Source organism: Diospyros lotus, chromosome 10 (assembly GCF_014633365.1).
Source record: "Diospyros lotus cultivar Yz01 chromosome 10, ASM1463336v1, whole genome shotgun sequence".
Classification (NCBI taxonomy): Eukaryota; Viridiplantae; Streptophyta; class Magnoliopsida; order Ericales; family Ebenaceae; genus Diospyros; species Diospyros lotus.
Window position 1 is genome coordinate 19,687,219 of NC_068347.1, and position 20,727 is coordinate 19,707,945.

Below are 20,727 nucleotides of genomic sequence, written 5' to 3' on the forward strand. Positions count from 1 at the left end.
GACTAACTACATGTCAAGACCTCAGGTGTCTTGGGCTTACATGACAGCTGATTGTAGTAGATTATTTGAGTAGTTAGCAACTATTATTTCTGTTATTAGCAGTTGTTATTTCTGTTGACTAGTTGCAGGACAGTTGTAATGCTTAGTTGTACATTTTTAGTTACACAAGTAACTGAAAACTGAATATAGAGTAGCTATATAAAGCTACTCAAGACTGTATTGAAGCTGTTGAGAAATAAGAAATCTGAAACTCTCTCTTTAGTTCAAACTATCTATTCTTTTTGTCTCTCCCTAATTTCTCTATGTTTTCTTCCTCTTCTTTCTCTTTTCCTCTTTTGTTCTCCATTCTGTTCTTTATCAAACCCTAGGTTAGGACAAGATCTTGACAATTTGGTATCAGAGCACCCGATCCTCTGTTAGTTGAGTATAATCGGAATTGTTGGAAGGAGATCATGGCAGAAGGGACAAGAATGAAGCAGTTGGAGGCGCAGATGAGCAGCCTGCAGGCGAAGCTAGAAATGATGGAGTCAGGTCTGCGCGAGACTTAGGATGGATCGATCTAGAGGTAGTAAGGATTGAATTGGAATCAAGAAGCAATTCAATCTTTAGAGAACAAGTTGGATGCTTCGATGGATGGATTGGGTAAAGACTCAATGGCATCCTGTAAATATTTTCCAAAATTTGCAAATCAGCTTGCCGGTGGGCTTTCCGCTGAAGGAGAATGCTGATCCAATTCTGGAAGGTAATGGTTCTAATCCTAGATCATCTAGATTGCCTGTGTTAGAGATTGAAAACATCTGAGAGAGATAATTCAACAAATCGGATGATTGAGTGGATGTTGGAGAATAATTTCTCTAGTACTCCATATGTTCACAACAATGTCCCTATGTCAAAATTAGAAATTCCTCTGTTTGATGGCAAAAACCCTAGGTGGTGGATAAGGAGATGCCAAAAGTTCTCAGTTTTATAATATACCAGAATTCCAGAAAGTCAATCTGGCTTCAGCCTACTTGAATGAATGATGCAGCTGATGTATGGTATCAAGGGTGGGCAAGGCTTACAAAAGAATGTGTTTGGCAGGATTTGTGGAAAAATTTTGCAAGAGATTTGGGGACAAGAAAATGACTGATGTTATAGAAGAATTCAATAAGTTGTGATAGGTTGGAACGGTTTTGGAATATCAAACCAAGGTTGAAGAACTTAAATCACTAATGATCATTACCAACCCCTTTCTTTTTGAAGCATATTTTGTTTCGAGTTTTGTAAGTGGCAATATTGAAGAACTTAGGCCAACAGTGAAGATGCTGCAATATTCAACAGTTAAGCAGGCAGCAAAGAAGGCAAAACTGTAGGAATTGACAAAAGAGGCCATATTCAAGAACCATCTACAGGAACCAAGTTTTTCTTATTCAAGTACTCGTTCTATTGTCCCATTTGCACCCAGATAACAACACTTGAGTATATCGACCGGATCTCCTTGCTCAATTTCCTCAAATACAAGAAAATTTTGAAGGGAAGGGAAATGTCAAGACCTTGGGTGTATTGGGCTTACAAGAGAGCTGATTGTAGCAGATTAATTGAGTAGTTAGCAGCTGTTATTTTAGTTATTAGCGACTGTTATTTCTGTTATTTCAGTTGATTAGTTGCAGGACAGTTTAATGATTAGTTGCAGGACAATTGTAATGATTAGTTGCAGGATAGTTGTACATTTTCAGTTACAACATGTAACTGAAAATTGAATATAGAGTAGATATATAAAGCTACTCAAAACTGTATTGAAGCTGTTGAGAAATAAGAAATCTGAAATTCCCTTCTCTCTCTTCAATTCTCCCTCTGTATTCTCTCTGTCTCTCCCTAATTTCTCTCTGTTGTCTCCCTCTTCTCTCTCTTTTCCTCTCTTGTTCTCCATTCTGTTCTTTATCGAACCCTGGGTCATGAAAGGATCCTGACACTACACTTGTACCAAGCTGGGAACATATGATATATATGTGCCTGCTTGAGGGGGAGTGTTGAGAATGCAGTTAGTATTGTACATGATAGAGCTAGTTAGCTTGTATGTTGTACATACTTGTACCTAGCTGTTATATGTATACCTGAACCTAACTGAATGCAGTTCTGAGATTTGAGTTTTTCCCTCCATTCTTTCTCTCTACCACTCCTATTCTTATTTCAGTAACGTATGCTTTTTTGGTAGATGAGACAAAAGAAGGCTTGTATACTAGGTTCGAGGTATGAAGGAATGCCTTAAAGTTTAAAGGCTTTAAATTGAGTAGATAGGAAGTAAATATATTATATATAAGTTCAGTAACAATAAAAGTGTTGTTGATGTTATAATGAGATTTGAAGATGATATTATTTCAAGAAAAGATCAATTCCATTATATTGGATTAATTATTCGAAAAGATGAAAAAATTATTAAAGATGTTACTCACAAAATTAAGGTAAGATGGTTAAAAGAGAGAAGTGCTTTCCATGTTTTATATGATTGTAAAATCTCTTTAAAGTTAAAAGGAAAGTTTTATCAGACATTTATAAGGTCAACTTTATTGTATAACATAGAATATTAGGTAGTAAACTACTAAGATGTGCAAAATATGCTAGTAATTGAGGTGACAATGGTAAAAAGACAGAACTAGAAATTGAGATATGTGTGTGATGCTTCATTAAGAGGGTTTGACCAAACATGAGTGGAAGACCAATATATGTCTGTTTAGTCTTCCTGTTTTGTACGTTTGGGAGGGCGAAGCTTAGTAGCAATGGTGAAAGTGCTTATTTGTGATTGGAAGGTCATGGGTTTGACTTGTGGAAGCCTTTTTGCAGAAGCACAAAAAAGGGAAGGCAATGGGAAGGTCACATACAAATAGGAATCCGAATCTGGCAAAGAGAGGATCCTTGTGCATTGGGGACACCCTTTTGTTTTATCTGTTTGGAAGGTCTAGAACATTATTGTTTCCTTTTTTCCTTCTTTACTTATTTTTATTTAATATTTTTCTTGTTATTTAGAGCATTTGTTGACGTTTGCACTGTTCATTAATGCTATCCTTGGATGGGGGTACATAGGGGGAGGGGACGAGATGGGAGGGCAAGGGAGATTCTTTCCCTTTCTTGGATGGGGGTTTCATAATGGAATGTGTTAAGGATAGACCTACTTGTCATGTATCCGCATGGTAGGGGGGCGATATAGCAATTGAATGTAATAGGAGGGAAAAGTAGTAAATTAGTAGAATATGTTGTAGGGAGTAGTACAAAGTTTGTTGCTGCTTTGGAAGCTTGTACATTCCCAGCTTTGTAAGTGGTTACCCACACATGGGAGGTTAGGATCCAGCTATATATGTATAGCTGATCCCTCCCCACGGACGAATATGAAAAACCATAACGAATTCTCTGAATTTTCTCTCTATTCTCTCTTTCACCCTCATTTCTATCTCTTTCCCCTTAATTTCTCTCTCGATTCCCCTCTCTTTCTCCCTTGATCAACCTATTGATCGGGAATTGCTCGTCAGATCCTTAGGGAGCTGACTCTACTTCTTGCTGTGTACTTATAAGAGGAGGACAGAAGAAAAGATGTAGTTTGGTATTAGTAGTAGGCAGTTTTATTCTAAGTTGCTTATGTGTTGTCGAATCCCTGATCCGACAAGGAGAATTCTCCTATATTTAGAGGAAAACTTGGCGGGAAAAATAGGAGAGGGAAGGGAAATTATGAGAAATTGGGGAAGAATTGTGAGAGAGAGAGAGAGAGAGAGGGGGGGGGGGGGGGAGTTTGGAAAAGGCAATTCAATTGTATTTTCATGTCTCTCAAGTGGGCTGGGACCGAGTTTTTATACTCGTCCATCCTCGCGGAAAGCTGGCGCCATAAACGGTTGTCACTCCCAAATTCAAAAATTAGATGTTCACCTGCCTTACAATGGTTACAGCCCTTATAGCTCTACTTTCCCCTTTATTACAGTTATACCCCTTAGGTACACAACATGTGGTTGGTTAGTTTTGATTCTGTTTCAACAAACAACAGTTGTCTACTCAGTTTGTTACTGCCAGCTGTCAGTAAGAGTTAGTTTGTTAGAGATTCTGCTGATTAAGAGTGTGTGTATTCAGTCATTTATTCTAAATTTTCTCTCGATCTTCTTTCTTTTCTTATTTTCCATGATATCAGAGCCAATGTTACATCAATGGTGAGAAACCATAAACTATCCTTGAACTATCCAATAAAATTAGAGACAGATAACTCTCTCTTTTGGAAGGCTCAAATTCTTGTCATATTTAGAGCCTTTGACCTATTTCAACTCATCACAAAATCAGAGAAACCTCCTACAAAGCATGTTCAAAGACAGGATTCTAGTATTTCAGATGGTCAGAAGGTGAATGAAGAATATCTTGCATGGCTCAGGTTAGGTCAAATACCTTTAGGCTGGTTATTCTCAACAATCAGCAAAGTGCTAGCTCAGGTTGTTCATTGTGAGCCTTCATAAGAATTGTGGCATGCTTTTGAAAATCTGTACTCACAACAAACTGTAGCCTAGTCTTTTCAGCTAAAGCAACAGCTGAGGTTAACTAAGAAAGGTTTTATGATAGTAAATGAGTATTTTCTGAAGATTAAGACATGCAGAGTTGCTCTTACTGCAATTGGTGAACCTACGTCTGGTAAAGATTTACTTCTGGTTGTTATTAGCGGTTTAGATTCAGATTATGAGACTGTTGTTTCACTCATCACATATCAAATGGATGAGAAAAATCTTGAAAAAGTTTAGTACCTACTAGTCATGCATGAACAGAGATTGAGTATGCAGAATTCGGTCACTTCTTTTGATGAAATATTTCAGTTAATGTTGCTTCTAATTGGTCACGAGATGGAAGTAATAATACAAGAGGTGAATTCAACAATGGAGGAGGTAGAGGAAGAGGTAGATCTGGCTCAAGAAAATTTTATTGTCAGCTGTGTGGTAAACTAGGTCATTTCACTGATAGATGTTTTCATCATTTTGATAGAAATTTTCAATGTCCAAATTTTACTGGTTTTGTTAAATTTTCTGTTCGGACAGATCAAAAAGCTTATTTAGCAGCTATTTGTGGTTCTACTGAAGTGTCTTTACCTGAGACAAGTTCAGTTCAATATTCACACTTTCCTGGCACGCCTGAAGCCTACTTTGCCTCTCCTGAAAGCCTAAGTGACTCATTGTGGTTTGTTGATTCTGGTGCAACAAATCACATCACCTCAAATTTCAACAATCTAACTCTCCATTCTCAGTATCAAGGCACTGAGAAAATTACAGTTGGAAATGGTAAGAAGCTACCTATTAAACATGTTGGTAAGAAGCTACCTACACAAGCTAAACCTATTTCTACTCTTTCTTTACCTAATGTCTTACATGTTCCAGCAATGACTAAGGATTTAATCAATGTTTCTAAACTTACAAAAGATAATAATGTTATTGTTGAGTTTCATGCTGATTCTCGGTTGATTAGGGACAAGGAAACAAGAACTGTGCTACTCTAAGGCCAACTGCACCTGCCTTTTCTAGAAGGAAACAAGACTCTATCAACTTGCACCCGCCTTTTCTAGAAGTTCATCCTTCCTTTCAAGTTCTGTTCCAGTTTCTGCCACTGAAGATTCTCCTTTGTTTTCACAATTGTATTCAGGCTTACAACCTTTTTCTACAAAGTTGAATTCGCTTAAAGCCTTGTAATGCTGGTTCTTTTATTCCTAGTACAGTTTAAAACAAAACTGTATGTGATATTTGACATACAAAGCTTGGTCATCCAATTTTTTTTTTTGTTTTTCAAATGATATTGAATAAAATGAATGTTACTTGTTCACATTCATCTCTTTCTTTTTGTGATTCATGTAGTTTGGCAGATTACATCAGTTACCTTTTTAATGATTGTGAAGTTAAAACCAAACAGCCTCTTGAGCTTATCCATTTTGATCTCTAGGGGCCAACTCCTCATCTCTCTACTGAAGGATATAGATACCATATTATCTTTGTTGATGCTTATATTAGATATACCTGGCTATCTCCTTTGAAATTAAGGTCTGAAGCTCTTGCTACTTTTATTAGATTCCATAAACTTGCTGAATTGCAGTATAATACCAAAATCAAATCCTTTTTCAGTCTGATAATGGTGGTGAATTTAAGGTGTTTCTTCCTTATTCTCTGCAACATGGTATTCAACTAGGCTTTCTTGTCCTAATACTCACCAACAAAATGGTGTTGCAGAGAGAGAACATGGACACATTGCTGAAATGGGTCTAACCCTACTTGCACATGCTTGTATGCCCTTAAAATTTTGGGTGGAAGCATTTCAAACTATAGTTTTCCTTATCAGTCTATTACCTTCTTCAGCTCTAAAGTTTTCTTCTCTTTTGAGCTACTCTATCATAAGCAACCAGATTATTCTCTCTTCAGCCTTCTGGCTGCAATTGTTTTCCTCACCTAAGACCTTATAATCATCATAAGTTTGATTTTCATTCCTTTAAGTGTGTTTTCATTTGGTATAGTCCAATACATGCTGCGTTTAAGTGTCAACATCCTTAAAAGAAAAGTTTATATTTCTAGAGATGTTTTCTTTAATATATCTGAATTTCCTTATAAAGTCCTATTTTTACGTTCTCTTGTTTCTTCCTTTTCTATTTCCAGTTTGCATTTTTCTTATCTTCAGTCTTTTTCATCTCCTTATTCATATGTAGCATAGTCTTTTGGTACTTCTCCTTCTCATCAAGATGTTTTTACTTCTTCTCTGCAGCCACAGAGTGCACTTCCTTCCTCATCCCAGCTTACATTACAATCTCAGCCTCATCATAATTCTAAATCTACTCATCCCATTCATCCTATGATTACCTGTTCAAAGAGCAATCAACTCTTATCTACTTCTGTTCCTCAACCCTCATCTTTGTCACCAATTGCCTTAGTGAATGAACTAGAACCTTGTTCAGTTAATGCTACTTTATTAGACCCTAGAGCTTGTTCCACAGGCTTCTGACATGAATCTGAATGGCTGTAAATAGGTCTTTAGGTCAAATCTAACCCTGATGGTACTATTCTGAAGTATAAGGCTCAATTGATTGCTAAGGGTTTTCATCAAAATCCTGGTATAGATTTTTCTGAAACCTTTAGCCTAGTAATGAAGGCTCCTATTATAAGAGTTCTTATTTCTTTGCCAGTCACTTTTGGTTGGTATACAACGGATTGATGTTAACAATGTTTTTCTTAATAGAGATTTAATAGAAGTTTATATGTCACAACTTGAGGGTTTTGAAGATCCTACCTGTGCTGCTTATGCATGTAAGCTTAAAAAGTCACTCTATGGTCTCAAACAAGAGCAAAGCTTGGTATACTAAACTTATGACAACTCTCAAGTCTTGGGGTTTTCCCAATGCAGTGTTTGATGCTTCTCTGTTCATCAAAAGAATGCAGTCAGAAGTTTTGTTTATTTTGGTGTATGTGGATGATATCCTAATTTCAGGATCAAAAACTGCTTCAATCCTTCATTCATGACCTTGATTCCTCCGTTGCTCTAAAAACTCATGGTTCAGTCAACTATTTCTTGGGGTTTGAAGCTTATTGTGATTCTACAGGCTTATATCTTGCTCAGTCTAAGTAAACTACTGATCTATTGCACAAAGTTCGAATGGAAAATTGTAAACCTTGTCCTACACCTTTTACAGTTGGTGCTCAGTTTGCTGATGAAGGTGACCTTTTTCCTAATCCTTATATAGAAAGCTGATTGGTTCACTTCAACGTCTGACCTCTACTAGGCCAGACATTTCCTTTACGGTGAACAAGCTTAGTCAGTTTCTTGTAGCACCAAAACAGGAACACTGGCAGGCTTGTAAAAGACTCCTAATGTATCTTAAAGGTACAATTGGTTTGGATCTAGTCTCCACTCCTTCACCTACTTTGACCATTGAGGTGTTTACAGGTGTAGACCATGCTGGATGTAAAGTTACTAGAAAATCTAGCAGTGGGTTGTGTTGTGTGTATATCTGGGTAATAATCTACTTGTTTAGAGTTCTAAGAAACAGTTTGTAATAGCAAGATCAGTTGGAGAAGCTGAATACAGAGCTTTAGCTCAAGAAGTTACAAAAATATTGTTGTTGAAAAGTCATTATTTACTAGGCTTGGCGGCTACTCTAGTTCACCAGTTCTTTGGTGTGAAAATACAGCAACCAAAAGTGTAGCAACAAATCCTGTTTTTCATTCTGAAACCAAGCATATTGAAAGACAACTGATATTTGTACAAGGGGTTTACCTAGAGATTGATTTTATCTCGGTGCACCAAATTATGTTTGAAGACTTATCCTCAGTTTATTTTGAAGGAAAATGTTGAGCAAAAAGTTTCACAGAATTCTGTGACAGAGGCTCAAGCTGAGCAAAATGCTTCTAAGCAAGCAATTAGGTGTCATTTGAGGGGCAATGTTAAGGATAGACCTACTTATTGCTGTGTATGTATGAGAGAGGAAGGAAAAAGGAGAAAATGATTTAGTTTGCTATTAGTAGTAGGCAGGGTTTTTCTCAGTTGCTCATGTGTCTAGTTAGTTTTGATTCTATTTCAACAAACAACAGTTGTTTGCTCAGTTTGTTACTGCTGGCTGTCAGTAACAGTTAGTTTGTTAGAGATTCTTCTGAATAGTATATAAACTCAACTAGTCTCATTTTATCATTTGAGTTCCTGATTAAGAGTTTGTGTATGCAGTTATTTCTTCTAAATTTTCTCTCGATCTTCGTTCTTTTCTTCATTACAGAATGGAATGGAAGGGAGGGGAGGGAGAGCACAAGATACCAGCCCATCCAAGGGGGAAGGGGAAGGGGAAGCGGAAGGAAAAACATTTCCAAATACTTTTTGTTGTTGCCAAAATACAGCAATCTATTTTTAATTGCGGATAGACGCAAGGGTCTTGGGAGTCGTGTCTTTGCTGATGAGAATCTTGACAAGCAATTGGATCTGGTAAAGGTCCAGATCTGATAATCTGATAGAGTTGATGATCTGGTGGGCCGATGATCTGGTGGCCCAAAATGATCTGGTGGCCTAAAATGACCGAGTGGCCTTGGTGACGAGTGGCCTTGATGAGGAGTGGCCTTGGTGATTGAGTGGCCTTAGTGACGAGTGGCCTTGGTGACCGAGTGGCTTTGGTGACGAGTGGCCTTGATGACGAGTGACCTGAAGATGGCGAGTGGCCTTGGTGACCGAGTGGCCTTAGTGACGAGTGGCCTTGGTGATCGAGTGGCTTTAGTGACGAGTGGCCTTGATGACGAGTGGCCTGAAGATGACGAGTGGCCTTGGTGACCGAGTGGCCTTAGTGACGAGTGGCCTTGGTGACCGAGTGGCCTTAGTGACGAGTGGCCTTGGTGACCGAGTGGCCTACAAAACGAGAGCACTGTTAGGACGCGGGTGGGGGTCCCCGCGCAAACCCTCCGATGCTTGAGTCAGATCTCGAGAGAAAATGAGAAAATTGTACTTCAATTACTCAAAATTGCATACCTTGCGATGAAGGCATGGTCTCATATTTATAGCGGAGGAGAGAGAGAAGACGTGTGAGAATCTCACGGCCCATTTCGATGATTTCGCGGCCCATCCGAGAGGGAAAATAGGAGAGATTGGCCCAAGCCCACTCGACCATGACCGAGTGGGGGGGGGCCACTCGGTCATGATCGGGTGGGGGGCCACCCGATCATACCTTCTTTTGCCCTTTTCCTTGGCTCGATTTTGAGTGGTTCCCATATCTCAACTTCAAGCCCGATTTACACCTTTATTCAGCTCGAAACATGAAAGTTGTAGATAATTCTCTTAGCTTTCCATAGGACTTTGAATCAGCTCAATTGGAGCTCGTATAAGAAAGTTATGGCTGAAAAACTAAGGCAGTGTCGTACCCACTCGGCATGCCGAGTGGGGTCATGAAAAGTTGTGGGAAATTGATCTCCCCATGACCGAGTGGGGGGCCACTCGTTCATGCCTTCTTTTTGGCTTTTGTCTTGGTTCGGATCCATCTTCCTTCAATACTTGACTCCGAGCTTTGATAGTGCAGGTGCATCAACTTCATGCCCAATTTACACCTTGATTCAGCTCGAATCTCTTAAAACTGAAAACATGAAAGTTGTAGATAATTCTCTTATCTTTCCATAGGACTTTGAATCACCTCAATCGGAGTTCATATGAGAAAGTTATGCTTGAGAAACCAAAGCAGTGTCGTACCCACTTAGCATAACCGAGTGGGACCTCCCCACTTGGTCTCTGCTCGATCTCTTGCTCGTTCGGCTTATTTCCTTGACCTCCTACAACCCGTTGGCCCTTTGGGCTTCATGTCCATGTCTCACAACTTTTTTAGGTCTTGTAATACTCCAAGTTTGTAGGGCATATCACTTTTATTGTCTTTACTATGTTACCCTTATTATTTTTGTACAAACTCATATTATCCTTAATGTAAAAAGAACCAATAATCACTTCTTGTTGGGGCTAGAATCCTATAATCACTTTTACATTAATTTAACGTGATATATTTTTTTGTAAATACCAAAAGTAATATGTACATATCTATACTATTATATAAGAAAACAAGGTATTTGGTGTTATGAAGCCCTATCAATATTCAATAAAATGAGTTTCCAAAATACCCTCTATATATTTTGTTTGAAAAAATAAAAAAGTAAAATCTACCAATAAGATTTAAACTCGTAACCCTCAAGTTATAACATACTCAAATTTACCACCACACTAAATCTAATCTTTATTTAAATTTTACCTAAAAGTATAAAGACTAAATTGTAACTTCTAATTGTCATCCAATGAACCTTCATTTAAAATTTTTTATTTTTTAACTTGCACATGCATAGCACGGGCCACACCTCTAGTATCTATAACACAATGTGATTATTCCCATCCAATGCAAAAACAATGAACACCTTTTCTTTCCCAATTCTAGATAGAAAAGGAATTAGTAAGGAACATAAACATATATATGTATGTATTGATAGGGTTTTATAAAAACTAAAACAAGATTTTCTATTTGATAAAAATATGGAGACGAAGAACTAAAAAAGAGAGGTGAGGGCGTGAAGCTCTTCAAAATTTAGTTTTTGTATTTTGAAAGTGAAGGGGATAATTGTAACGTTATTTTTTTTCTTTGTTACTATTCCATCCCATTCATTTTCCATCCAAAGAAAGTGAAGCTATAAATATATTACAGTAATTTATGTTTCATTGTACCCAAATAATGAGACAGTAACAAACTTTACGTACTTCCCTTACTCACTACTCTCTCAAACATGGGTTAAGGGTGGGCATAATTTTTAATGGCATTCTATTCTCTGCTGCTTTAAAATTCATTTGGATCATTTATTGAATAATGATATACAGTGGTACTTGATCTTCAGTTTCAATTTGCCTTTTCTCTTGCTCATGACACAAGTTATAAACTAGGAAATGAGCTGCATGAATGCTTTGTGTTATTATTAAATCTTTCACTGTTTGTGATTAAGTCTTTAATGAATAATTAAATGATTTAATGGTGCCTATGCTCCCCTTACTGACCTCTGATTATGTGTGCCTTGGTTTAATAAGTATTTCTTATGCTAGGAAATGTTTGCATGAATAATTTTTTATGATTGTTGCATCCTTCAATGCATAGTTGTCAAAGGCAAGCCTAAGGTGTGCCTAGGCACAAGGCGCAACACCATGCTTAAGGTGCTGCCTAGGCGCACAAGGCGCGTGCCTCATGCAAGGTGCAAGGTGCATGAGGCACACACCTTGTATATATAAGTGTATTAAAACCCTATATCTTGTCCATTTGTCATCTGGACTTATTTCTTGTTGATTTGATTACATATTCTTGTATATTGCTGAGAGGGGAACCCAGCAGTATAAGTTGGAGGTCTGCCAGGTCTCCCACTCGCTGACATCCTTTGCTGTGCTGTTCAGTCATTGGAAAACTACTCGCATCTGTATTCTGCTTCATTTTTTCTTTATTTCTTGTAACTTATTTTGCAATTTAGAAGAAACTAATTCTTTGCTATAATTATTTTTCACTGTATGTTCTGCCCTAATTTTTTTTTTCTTTTCTAATTTCTGTTGCAATTTAGAAGCAACTAAGTGCTAAGAAACAAATGTTTTCATTATGTGTTCTACTGATTCTCTTTCTCTCCCCTAATTTCTTTTGCAATTAAAGAAACTGATTCTTTTTCTGTAACTATTTTGGCTGTGTGTTTGCTGTAATTTTTTTTCCCTTTGCAATTTAAAGAAACTGATTGTTTTTCTGTAACTATTTTTGCTGTGTGTTCTGCCATAATTTTTTTTCTTTCTTCTAATTGCAAAAGAAGTTAGAAGAAACTAATTGTTTTCTTGTATTGTCTTTTGCAGTGTGTTCTGCTATAATTCTTTCTTTCCTCTAATATCTTTTGCAATTAAAAGAGACTAATTACAGAAGAAACTAATTGTTTTTCTGCAATAATGTTAGTTGTTATTATAGGGTTGGTTATTTGTCATTTATAATCTTATGAGTTTGAATATACCTCCTTATAGATACATATTGAAAAGAATAGCGTATAAGTATTATATAAGCATTTTGAATAAACATGCGCCTCATGTTCTTGAGGCTCATGCTTCACCTTGCACTTTGCACCTACTCCCCAAGCACTAATTTGTGCCTCAGTGCGCCTTACACCTTTGACCACTATGCTTCAATGTTTATGTATGGAAAAGCCTTAAAGAAAACATGGATCATTTGTGGGTGCCTAAGCTTCTCCTGTTGATCTGTGATTATTTCTTCTTTGTAAAGTTGGTTTCATTAACATTTCATCTACCAGGTTATGCAGATATTAAGCGTGGTCATATATTTATTCATTATTTCCCCCCCCCCCCCCCCCCCCCCTTTTTACTGTCATCTGAGTCTGCAAGCTGAATTTAATGAATTATCCAGGTGGCTCCGCCTACACCTCTTCCTGGTTCTGCTCAACCACCCAGAATGTTTGGAATGCCACCTCCAAGCCAATCTATGGCTGCCATGTCTCCTGCTATGGGTCAAATGGGAGCTCCTACGACTGGCCCATCAAAGATTGATCCTAACCAAATCCCTCGCCCCATACCAAGTTCCTCTGTACTTCTGCATGAAACTCGTCAGGGAAATCAGGCTAACCCCCCTCCGGTATTTATTTGACTGTTAACTTGGAAAATATGGAATTTTAACTTTGAGATCCACTAGTTTTAGTAACAACCTTTCATCCTTATCTGTTCAAGTTTTCTCTTTTTTCCTCCACTTTTCTTTCAATTTTTTTTCCATTGTCACACGTGCATATTTGTGGAATAACTGGATAGACATTAATGCATGCCACAGTAATAAATAAACTGACATTTGGAAGAATATGCATGCTGATACACATCATATTTTCCAAAACATCAACAATTCTACATCCATAAATTCTTTCCTGTTTGTTGGTCCATTATTATTATCACACATCATCAAAGGTGGTCTTGGAGCAGCCTACTGCTCCTTATGACTTTGGGTCACTGGCTCAACCCATGGAAAGGGTTACCCCCTTGCATGGGTATTGTTGTGCATGCGTAACCTGCCTTAAATCATGTAATGACGGGAGTGTTGAATTGTTTTTATTATCATTATTATTATTGTTATGTTGTCTTGTTTTCTGATGTTTTGCTTTTTAACACTTTTCTATGGAAGCCTGCTACAAGTGATTACATTGTGAAGGACACTGGCAATTGCAGTCCACGGTTCTTAAGGTGCACTATCAATCAGGTCAGAGTCATATATTTACGATCAATGTAATAGATTTTTTGTCATTATTATGTATGACATTGTCACAATCTAGGCTAGTAATTTTTGATTTTTGATTTTTACAGATTGTATTAGTCTATGTAATATGTTAGTTATTGCTTTATTTACAGTTGTGGATAGTTTAGGAGCAGTTATCTCTAGTGGAGGAGTGGAAACTGCTCTGTTAAAGTAGTGGAATAGCCTCTATATTAGGCTCCACAACTCTTAACCGAGATTAGGTTTTGATTAAATGAAAAGTTATTCCCTTCTCTTTGAAATTCTCCCTTAGGTTCTTTGTTGTTATGGTTAGGAGCGCTAGGATCCTCTCAATTCAACGCCAATCTCACACTTTCTCACTCGAAATGAATTCAAACAATAGAAATAAGAAAACCGAATATAAATCAGTAAAAGAATAAGGGAAAGAAACAACCAAACCACAACAAGAGACGCGGAAGTTTATCCTGGTTCAGGCTGCGGAAACAACCCTACATCCAGCCTCGGTTCGAGAGCAATTCCACTAGAAACCAATGCATGAATCAGTACAGGAAATTCCGCTTCACTCTCTACCACACGAGTACACTGTCTTTACCGAGATTACAAAGAACTTTCTTGAACACAAGCCTTTCCTCTCACTGCAATTCTCTCGCATATAGAAAGTAAATGAATGATCATCTTACGCAACAAGCTGCCTATGCCTTCTATTTATAGAGAGTTGGGGTGGAAATTACAAGGTTTAATATTAGGCTACACAAAGACTAAAATACCCCTCATAATAAACACACAGGCTAGTCTCTCCCTAACTTAGTTTACTTTGCCGCTTCAATCACACAAGGGATTTCCTGATTTCTTCTAACCTTCTAGATAGTTTACTCAATGCAAAACCCAACATCTCTAATTCTCCCCATCTCCTGTCTATCTCCCTATCTTTCTCTCTAATATTCTCCCGCCTTCTGACTGATCCTTCCCAAATTCTCTCTATTTCTCCTATTCTCTCAATTCTATCTTCAAGAAAATCACAAGTCAGGCTTGGGACCCTGACAGACGTAATCTCTTTTTTTATACTCTCCTTTGCTTGGGTTGGGTTGGTGGACAAATATGGCTGTTGCAAATTGTTAACCTTGCTGATTTTAAATTGGTTTCTTCAACTGTTCTCCAGATCCCATGTACTGTTGATCTTCTGACAACATCTGGAATGCAGTTGGCTCTGATGGTCCAACCAATGGCCCTGCCTCATCCATCTGAGGAGCCCATCCAGGTAAGCTTCAGTTTATTTCTTGTTTAATTTTGTATTTATTTTCTAGTTCAGTAATAGATCAATTTGATATATTTATTTTTTCTAATATTATTTTTCTGATAGATCAATTTGATATGTCTTTGATATATGAAGAGATATGTTCATTTATACCTATCTGAAAAACAAAAAGTTTATTCATTTGTCACCCAGTGAATTGTGTTTGAAATCTTTACCAAGATTGAGCTTTTAGATAGCAGTGAGAATAGGGTTAAATGTTGGGTATTATGCTGCATGTTTATTGCAGTTGTCTTGCATTAAGAAGTATTTTTTTTTTCCAAGTCATTTGTCTCATGGGAGTTTCATCAATTCTGTACGAGTTATTTTATTTTATATTTAAATGTGCTGTAGACATCATTCTAGACAGCTGTCAATAGTTGTACTCTGTTCCTAGGTGGATCATACATCATAAATCATAACTAGATCACATTTCTTATTTTCTCTCTTTCCCAATCACCTATTCGTTTATTTTAAATCATTGAATTTGCCTTCCAAATTAGATTCAGACTAGGAAAGATCAGGATAGTACTTATGGATAGGATGTAAACGGGTCCCCAATGGGTCCTAATTAGCCATTTAAAATAAAACAAGTATGGAAATGAGGATATAGGTATAAGGCTTATTTGAAAATTTATTAAAACAGTCATAGCTCTTGTTTCCTCTTCTACCCCTGAATTTGTTGATGTTGATTTGTTACGCCTCTTGTAAATATGCTGAACTGGGATCCTATCAAATTGGTTTGCCATTGGGTTTGTGGAAGACCCCTGGTTTTGGGTCAGCGACGCCCAAGTAGGCTACCCAGGCCAAGGGTGGCCTAGTTAGGCAAACCAAGGCTGAGGATGGTTTGGTTAGGTGAACCAAGGCTGAGGATGGCTTGGTTAAGTGGACCAAGGCTGATGGTGGTTGGTTAGGCAGACCGAGGCTAGGGGTGGCTTGGTTAAGGACAAATGTCATTCGTGTAATCTTTAGGTGTATCAATAATATTATAATATAAATATAATATGATATTAATATAATATTATTATCTCAATATATTATATTATGTAATAATAAAATATTATTATAATATAATCTATTAATATTAGATAATATAAAACTCAATTTGACTACTTTACCAAACAGTTATAATTGGAATATAACTCCATAAATTCACCAAATAGTTTTATGTAATCCAAACCACCTCACCTCAACCCACTTCACCTTATCTCAACTCATTTTTTGTAATTCAATCCCAAACCAACCTTTATTGGGTCCAAGAAATTAAAAAAAATCCAAGAAAACAACAAATATCCTCTAACCCATGTGTAAACAAAGCTGTAATTGTATTTCATGTATATCATACAATAGGGCTGAAATCACCCTATATATACAAGTAGAGATTTACAAAGTAGGAAAGATTACAAAAGGAAACAATGAAGAAAGCAAACATAATCAAAGTTGTATTAGAAAGTCAAGCAATAAATATGGAAACCAATCCCACAGTCAATCTCACAATCATAGGAAATTAATTGGGATGAATCCCCGGTAATTGATAATTGATTCTTCAACACTCCCCTTCAAGCTAGAGAGTATATGTTGACCATTCCTAGTTTGCATGTAATCTCCTAAAATCTTGCTGGTGGAAGACCTTTGGTTAGGATGTCTGCTAATTGGTTTTTGTTTGGCATATAAGGAGTAGTTATTAAGCCATTGTCCCATTTTTCCTTGATGAAATGTGTATCGACCTGTATATGTTTGGTGCAATCATCCTATATTGGATTGTGAGAAATACTAATAGCAAACTTATTATCACAATATAGTTTCAATTTCCCTTCTAGTCTAGTCTTTTGAGGTCATTTAAAATAATCCTTAGCCATAGAAGTTCACATATGCCATGAGACATAGCTCTAAACTCTACCTCGGCACTTGATCTCACAACCATGCTTGGAAACTGAAGTCTTTCTTAAAGATTCTTCAAGGTGAATGTTCTTTGGCTTAAGCAGGTATGTGCTTTAATTCTGAGCTCTTTATTGCCTCATATACAACTAGGAATGGACTATGGATCTTAGATTCTGGAGCCACTGATTACATGACACCTAACCTAAAAGTGTTTGAGACCTATGAACCAATAACCAGCTCCATAAAAATAACAGTTGCTAATGGCCGAGCTGTCCCTATAGTTGGGCAAGGGAATGTATGTTTGAACCCATCTCTACCTGCCCAACGTGTGCTTTATGTGCCTAGCCTTTCCACCAACCTACTTTCAGTTCATAAGCTTACCCAAATTCTTAATTGCTGTGTGATTTTCTCACCTAATGACTGTGTTTCAGGATCTAGCCACAACGAAGATGATTGGTGCTGCTAAGGCACTAAATGGGCTGTACTGCCTACAAAGGAGTTGTGAGCCACCTATAGGAGATCAGCCTAGCCTAACCTGCTCCTCTTTGCCCACTTCTACTCAATCCGATATTTGGCCTCAACATTTTAGATTAGGGCATCCACCTTTTCCTTTGTTAAAAACCTTGTTTCTGAACCAACCTATTTAAAGGTGTAGATGTCAGTTCTTTTCATTGTGATGTGTGAATTATCTAAACACCATCAGGTGCCTTATGCTATCAGCAATAAACTTTCTTTGTTTTATTTTTCCTTAGTGCATTCTGATGTGTGGGGGCCTTCTGCAGTTCCCAATTGTTCTGGGGCTAAATGGTTTGTATCGTTCATAGATGATTGCATTAGGATGACATGGTATATTTACTCAAGGACAAAGCAACCATCAACAACATCCTACCCTTGTTTCATAGGATAATTCTCACTCAATTTGGGGTTCCCATTAAAAAATTCAAAACTGATAATGCAAGAGACTACTTTAATCACCACCTCAATCAATTTTTTCAACAAAAGGCGATTGTCCATGAATCCTCTTGTGTTGAAACTTCCTAGTAGAATAGAGTTGTTGAGAGAAAGATGGGGCATCTCCTAAATGTTGCTAGGGCTCTCTTGCTCCAACATTCTGTTCCTGAAACCTTTTGGAGTGAAGCAAACATTGCCTAAATGGAGTAAATTAGGACTAAAATAATTGTAAATCTACATAAAGTTTTGGGATACTGGTGTTCTAATATGGTATCAGAGTTGTAGTTTCAAGAGGATCTGGTTCAAGTCTCATTATATGTTTGTTCTTTCTGGGTTTCACATGATTTGTTTTGTGAATCTGTTTGGTCCTCTTAGTTTGCCTATAAGACGAAGTAGCATGCGATGGGATAGTGTTAGAGCTTAAATATATTGTTGGGCCATTAACCTAAGAACTTAAGCTTTTAGGATATTTTTTTTTAACACTAAAATCATTATTGTCAGAGAATGTTATAAATATTTAAGAAATATGAATTATGATGTATTTTTGATGTCTTTGAGTGCAAGAATTGAGATGGTTGGAAGTCTAGAATTCATGTAGCCCCACCTCATGGGATAAAGACCCGTGTTGTATTGAATAGGAGAATTTGATTTGTTGCATACTTATATTGTATCTTGTTGGCCACTATCAAAGAATGTAAATCTTTTAGCCATATTTTTTTAACACTAAAGCCATTATCCTATGTTGTCTTGGACTGGAATGCACTCAAATTTGCCGTCTAGGATACACACACACATGGATTGAACAATATATAATAACAGAACAACAAAAACAGAATTTAAAAGATAAAGAACAGAATTCAAACCACAAGAGACACCAGATTTTATCTTGGTTCAGATCATCAATGAATTGATGATCCTACATCCAGCCTTGAATCTCCAAGAGCAATCTTTCTTATCAATCTTGAACAAACAATACGCAGCAGTCTCTCACGAGTACACAAACTACCGAGATTACAAAGGCTATCACACTAGTCTTTCCTCTCAAACTTGCACTCGTCCATTCCTGTTCTAAGTGACTACCCCAGCCCTATATTTATTAACCATAGGGGCGGACTTTACAATGGGGATATAACATTTCTGTTTATAACCTTTGTTAATTACTGTTAGAAAATAAACCTAACCAACGGTTGGTCGCTTGAGGCTTTGACTGGACTTCACTGATTTTTAAGGGCTTACTCGATGCAAATTTATAACACCCTAGATGAATGGTCATAAGAAATATGAATTAAGATATATTTTGTTAACCCAATTAAGATGTAATGTTGATGTCATTGAATAGGAGAATTTGATTTATTATACACTTAGATGTATATTCACACTTGATGCTTGCACTTAATTTCATGTTATGCTAAGTGGGTCTTATCTTTGATACCAGTATGCTATAGTCAGGCTTTTGGCATCTAAATTTGGTTTATTTCCTGGTACTGGTTTTGCTTTCTAGAATTTATCAGATTATTGCCATTTCAATTTGTGCTGAGACGTTGACCTTTATCCATTAGTACAACAACATCGATAACATATCAAAGCCTTGATCTCACTATGTCGGTTGGCACATGAATTCTAACTTGCCTATCTATAAACTTATCTCTTGTAAGGCCCTTATATCTACTTTATCCATCTGTACACATGCATGGAAAAATATTTAGTGTTAAGTTTGAATGAAAACTAAAATAAATTATTTTTGGTCTGCAATGTCTCTTACACATTCTGTGTTGCTTTAGGTTGTGGATTTTGGGGAAAGTGGTCCTGTTCGATGTTCTCGTTGCAAAGGTTACATAAATCCATTCATGAAGTTTATTGATCAGGGAAGACGTTTTATCTGTAACTTGTGCGGTGAGCATAGATGATGATCACAATTTCAGTTTAGTTATTGCATTTTATTTTGTTTTTGATCTTTTCAGCATTTCCCTTTTTGCTAGCATTAGTTTGGTCTTGTTGAGGGACAACAAGCTCTCTGATAGGATTCCTGATAGAAATCCAAACAACAATCAAATATCAGTAGCGATTAAACTTTTCAGCCAAGAAAAAAGAAACAACCCAGGGCATTTGAGAGGCCTTCTCTCTCTCCATAATTCTCTTAACCAAGAACCAGCCAGCTTTCTTTCTCTTCTTCCCTCCTATTTATACCTCTCCTCACCTCCTTTCTAACTGAATTCCCCTGCACATGCTGATTATTCCCTCAGCATGTGGATTACAATTCTACCCCTCCCATGCGCACATGCTGGTTGTTACACCTGCATGTGCTGACCCCTTCCTCTAATCTTCATGCCTACTGTTGCTTGTGGCATCTTTGGTAGGTTCGGTGCACCGGTGACCTATCATTACTACCCTCCTGCACTTTCACCTTGTCCTTAAGGTGAAAAGTCAAAAATTGTTGCTAAATCATGTTGTAGGGCTCCCAAGTGGCCTCTAATTGTGGTAAGCCCTTCCACTGTACCAAGACATCCAACCCATGCAAGTTAGAACCCCTTCAAGGCCGAACTCCCAGCATCGCTTCTGGTTCAACCTTCATCTCAAGTCTGCTTTCAGCTAGTGGGGAATCTCCACTCTTCCTCCCACCTCTCCTTTGGCCTCTCTTAGCTGGGATACATGAAAAACAAGGTGAACATGATAGTTTGCTGGTAGCGCTAGTTTATAAGCCATTGGTCCCACCCTCCGCTCAATTGCAAACGGTCTATAGTACCTAGGAGCCAACTTCTCATTAGGGCGGGTAGCCATGAACTTCCTTCGGTAAGGCTTTATTTTCAAATAGACGAAGTCACCAACCGCAAATTGCACATCCCTTCTTTTC

General features: G+C 37.4%; 1 protein-coding gene across 4 annotated transcripts in view; it reads left to right on the top strand.

Moving 5' to 3' along the window:
• The window catches only part of LOC127810975 (protein transport protein Sec24-like At4g32640), a 94,225-nt gene that overhangs the window by 4,093 nt on the left and 69,405 nt on the right, over positions 1 to 20,727 (top strand). For all 4 annotated transcript variants that reach the window (XM_052350623.1, XM_052350624.1, XM_052350622.1 and 1 more), the window contains exons 4-7: positions 12,905 to 13,129; positions 13,664 to 13,738; positions 14,913 to 15,011; positions 19,658 to 19,769. In XM_052350623.1, the coding sequence (XP_052206583.1) occupies positions 12,905 to 13,129; positions 13,664 to 13,738; positions 14,913 to 15,011; positions 19,658 to 19,769 (511 nt within the window). The remainder of the gene's footprint in view (positions 1 to 12,904; positions 13,130 to 13,663; positions 13,739 to 14,912; positions 15,012 to 19,657; positions 19,770 to 20,727) is intronic.